This window comes from Poecilia reticulata, linkage group LG11 (assembly GCF_000633615.1).
Source record: "Poecilia reticulata strain Guanapo linkage group LG11, Guppy_female_1.0+MT, whole genome shotgun sequence".
Lineage (NCBI taxonomy): Eukaryota > Metazoa > Chordata > Actinopteri > Cyprinodontiformes > Poeciliidae > Poecilia > Poecilia reticulata.
This window is the reverse complement of record NC_024341.1, coordinates 11,615,903-11,620,082: the sequence shown is the minus strand read 5'-3', so window position 1 is coordinate 11,620,082 and position 4,180 is coordinate 11,615,903. Positions and strand designations below refer to the sequence as shown.

General features: G+C 39.0%; 1 protein-coding gene across 1 annotated transcript in view; it reads left to right on the top strand.

Annotated features, from left to right (window-relative positions):
• Positions 1-3,969, top strand: part of LOC103472253 (biotinidase-like) — a 44,697-nt gene extending 40,728 nt beyond the window's left edge. Inside the window, exon 6 of the mRNA XM_008421752.2 lies at positions 3,614-3,969. Within this exon, the coding sequence (XP_008419974.1) occupies positions 3,614-3,793 (180 nt within the window). The 3' untranslated portion in view covers positions 3,794-3,969. The remainder of the gene's footprint in view (positions 1-3,613) is intronic.
• Positions 3,970-4,180: the final 211 nt, after the last annotated feature.

The following is a 4,180-nucleotide window of genomic DNA, read 5'->3' as shown; positions in this document are numbered from 1 at the left end:
TGAAGATTGAAACTGTTGAAACTGCTCTAAACCATGGATGCCCGACTTACCTTACAAGAACAGTAGGCATCAGTGATTTTGTCCACAGCTATATTTATGCTGAGGGTCTGAGGATCTGCTGTTTTCCTCATCGATCGGTAGCATTTAGCTGTGACTCGCACAATGTTGGAGGCATCCCGTGGCTCAAACACCTTGATGTCGTCCAAAAAAATTTGATATGAACTTGTTGGTTCCTCTGTCCATTGTCTGATATTTTTTGAAAATCAGGCAGAAATCCAACACTAATCGATTCAGAAATTCTCTGTAGAGAGTCAGTTGAAACGAAATATGCCATGTTTAGACATAGAAACTAAGTCCCGCGAGGCTTTGTTTGTGAGCAATGCAGTCACGTGGGATTGTCGAGGGGCGTTTTTGGGCGGAGCTTGGTAAGGTCCATTTCTGACCCAACTCTTGCGTTATGAATTTTGACCTAATGTTTGGTCAAACTAACCCAACCTATGACCCAACAGCTTCAACCCAGAAATTGGGTTATGAAAATAACCCAGCATTTTTTACTGTGAAAAGGCTAAATCATCCAAGATTGATTTTTATAGGCATTGTATTTTATATTTTCCAGGTCTTTTTATTTTTTAGGCAAACTTGAGACAAACAACAAAGGATGTGCAGAAGAGTCAGACTGTACAAGCGTCAACATGTAGGATATTATGAGATAATAAGGTATTAGAACATTCGGTTGGTGCACTTGCCTGAGGCTTTTAAGTGCAGTGCTGCGTTTTTAACTCTGTCCACCCTGGTTTGAACCTCCAACTGCACACATGCAGCCTGTAAACCAGCATTGCTGTTTTCGTTTTTTCACCATCTCCATTGAAACCTTTCTGTGCCAACTGATCTGATAGCAGTGCCAGTAGCTCACATCCTTCTGTCCTGACGAAAAAGCAACGAGTCTCCTGTCTGGTATCCTGATTCTGAGGGAAATATCTGATTCAAAACGCTGTGCAGCCATGGAAGCTGCAGAAACTTGCACAACCAGAACAAGCATTGGTTGCCATAGAGATGGACGGCAACTGGCCAAGGATTCAAACTGATTTCTTCTATGCTTCCTCCTGTTAATGACATAAAGCTGTAATTTATTTTTAAAAAAAGCAAACGCTAATGTTCTATTTGAAAATAGTTAAATGAAATGTTAACAAATGTTCAGATTACAAACAGGTTTTTTTTTTTTTTATCCTCCCTTTATATTTTTGCATAAGTTTGATATTAAGGAAAACATTACAACTGAAAAAGGCTTTTTAGGGTGTTTTGCTCATTAAGCAGTCGGAAACAAAACGTCAGTCTGAAATGTCTGGTGAGTGATTTAAAACTTCATCAGAGACCTGAATGTAAAAACTTCATTATTGAAATGAGCAAAATATTCCGCGCAGTCAGGCTTTTTATTTTTTATTTCCTTCTAAGGTACGGACCCCTCCAGGGGACATGGGGAATTTTTTTCTCTTTTGCGTTCCCTCGCAATACTTTTTTGCACCAAATAGTTAATAATAATAAACACGTTTTCACTGAGGCTCTGTAAGAGCCATATGAATGAAATAAGTAATTATTGATATGACAGAAGCAGCGGCTTTGACACCTGGTGGTGGGCGTGTCGATGTGGGCGTGACTGTCATCAAGTATGAATGGGAAGGTTACTGGTGTGCTGCTGGCTTTGCGTGTATGAGGAAGCGGGTGAGCGAGGTGGTCAGTGCTCGCAAAGTTTGGAGCATGATAATAAAAATTTAATAAATCGATAATTGTGACAGAACAAAGAAGAGGTTTGGAGTTTATTGATACACGGACAGATGAGATTCCCCGAGTTAACCCAGTGCTGCCCTCTACCACCATTAGTTTGCTGTGTTTTATAATAATAAAACGTGTTTATTATTATTAACGCTTTGGTGCAAAAATCTGATTGAAAATTGATTCATTTACTGCATGTTTATGTCTGTTAAGGCTAAGATGGAACGGCACTGAAAGCAGCCCTTTAAACCATTCAGACACGAACACAACAGAGACAGAATCAGATGACTTATTACCCCGCGATAATAACTCAATGCAATGCAAAAGTATTGCGAGGGAACGCAAAAGTATTACGAGGTAACGCAAAAGAAAAAAAAATCCTCATGTCCCCTGGAGGGCTCCGTACGAAAGCACTAAGAAGGAGGAAGGACATGCAATACGTGACAGTTTTTCTTTACGTTTATATTTCTCCTCCCTCTAGTGCAGGGGGAGGAGAAAAAATAATATTGAATGAATATTATTTTTAATATTCATTCAAAAATGAATATTAAAAATAAACTAAAACATATAGGCTACAGGAGAATAGTCAGCTTGTGTGTTTCATATGTATCATTTTTTTTACCTTAATTTTGCAGACAGCATTGACAGCCAGTGTCAACTGCTTTAATCAGGGGGTCATTCGCTGTGATGATAAATTTTACTGCCCAAGTTGCTGCAAGGGACCCGGAAACAAGTGGAACTGCTGTCCTTATACCCACTGGTATGACTTGCACATCTATACAGAAACTATATATATCCTGGCCTGACATATAGAAATGAATATTGTTTTATTGTAAACCCTTTGAGACTATTTTTGTTTTAATTCTGTGAATAATTTTCAGGGCGTGTGCTGTGCGGATGCACAATATAGACCACCTGAGGACGACTTGGACACACTAAAAGCACTGCATTACTCTCTCTTTTTTTCAACATTTCCAATAAAGTTACTCAGTGCCTTATTACCAAGCAACAGTTAACAGGTAAATGATGTGTTCATGAGTTTAGTGTAACTATTATAAAGAGTATCGGCTTTCCAGTTTGTTTAGCTCAAAGCTTTTTAATTGAAAATGTTTTTTGTTACACAAAAAAACACATATTGAGAACGTTTAAGTTTTCTTTTAATAATTATGACCTGCCCTGTGTACACAAACAAGTATATGTTAAAAAATATATATATATATATATATTTCCCATAATTCAATAGAGGGTTCGGTCAGATCCGCCCCTGTCCTCACGGTGTCTTAACATGGAGGCAAAAAACTGAGAATCAGTTCAGTCATTATTAGACCGAGGGAAGCCAGACTAATTTGTTTTTGCTAAATTGTTATTGTTAGCTAAATACTATTGTTGAGGGGCACAAGAAGGCCTCCTGCCACACAGATATAAAAATGTAAAAAAACAAAAACAAATCAAATATATGGCACTTGGGGCAACAAGGATTAAAGGACCAATGGATCAAGTCCCATCAGCCCCTCTCTGCATGTGCCTGGCAACAATTATCATGCAATTTATCCTTATTGTTTGACCACCACCTCAACCATATCTTTTCGTTCCATTGATGATCTTTGATGTAGGACAAAACAGCCAGCGATGGACATTCTGTGGCTTAACCTCCTGGCGGAGGTTGTCTGACTGAAACAGAAATGAATTCTGGGTCATCATTTGCTGTTGCCTATAATCAAGATTAACAAATCTAAACTATAGAAATGTATTCCTCCAAGTGAAATTAATCCACAAAACACAAGTTATGTTCCTGATTAAAATGTTGTTGAAGTCCAGCTGCATTTACCTCTCTTCCATACAGGTATGTGCAGTGGTCCGCTGTGCGAGGCTGGAGGCCAGCTCATGTGGACAGAAAGTGGAGGAGGCGGAGTCTAAGATGGACTTCTTGATGGAGGCAACTTTCCAGACAGATTACATGTGCCCTTGGCAATCGAGCAACTGGATAAGCTGGAGAAAGCTGCAGGTGGGAGAGTGGCCATGAAACACTCCAACCTGAGCGGAGGCCTGATCACTGCCTGCCTGTACGGGCGAATGTACCAGCTGGATAACGTGGAATACCAGCAGATCACTTAGATGGAATTCTGATTGAGATTATGGATGACATATCTCACATCTTGTGATGTACAAACAGAATAAAACAAATCTTTTTGCTCATTAGTTTTGTTTGTTTGTTTTGTTTTTACAAAAAAAATACATCTAACATCATCTACCTTCTCTTTGACCTTTCTAAAAAGGCAATCTTTAGCTCACTAGAACATACACTATGATATAATATAAAGATTTTGTACCCAACTTAAACATAAAATGGCATGCTTGCTTTGCAACCGATGTAAGGAGAGGCCTTAGTCCTTGATGCAGCTGCCACAGG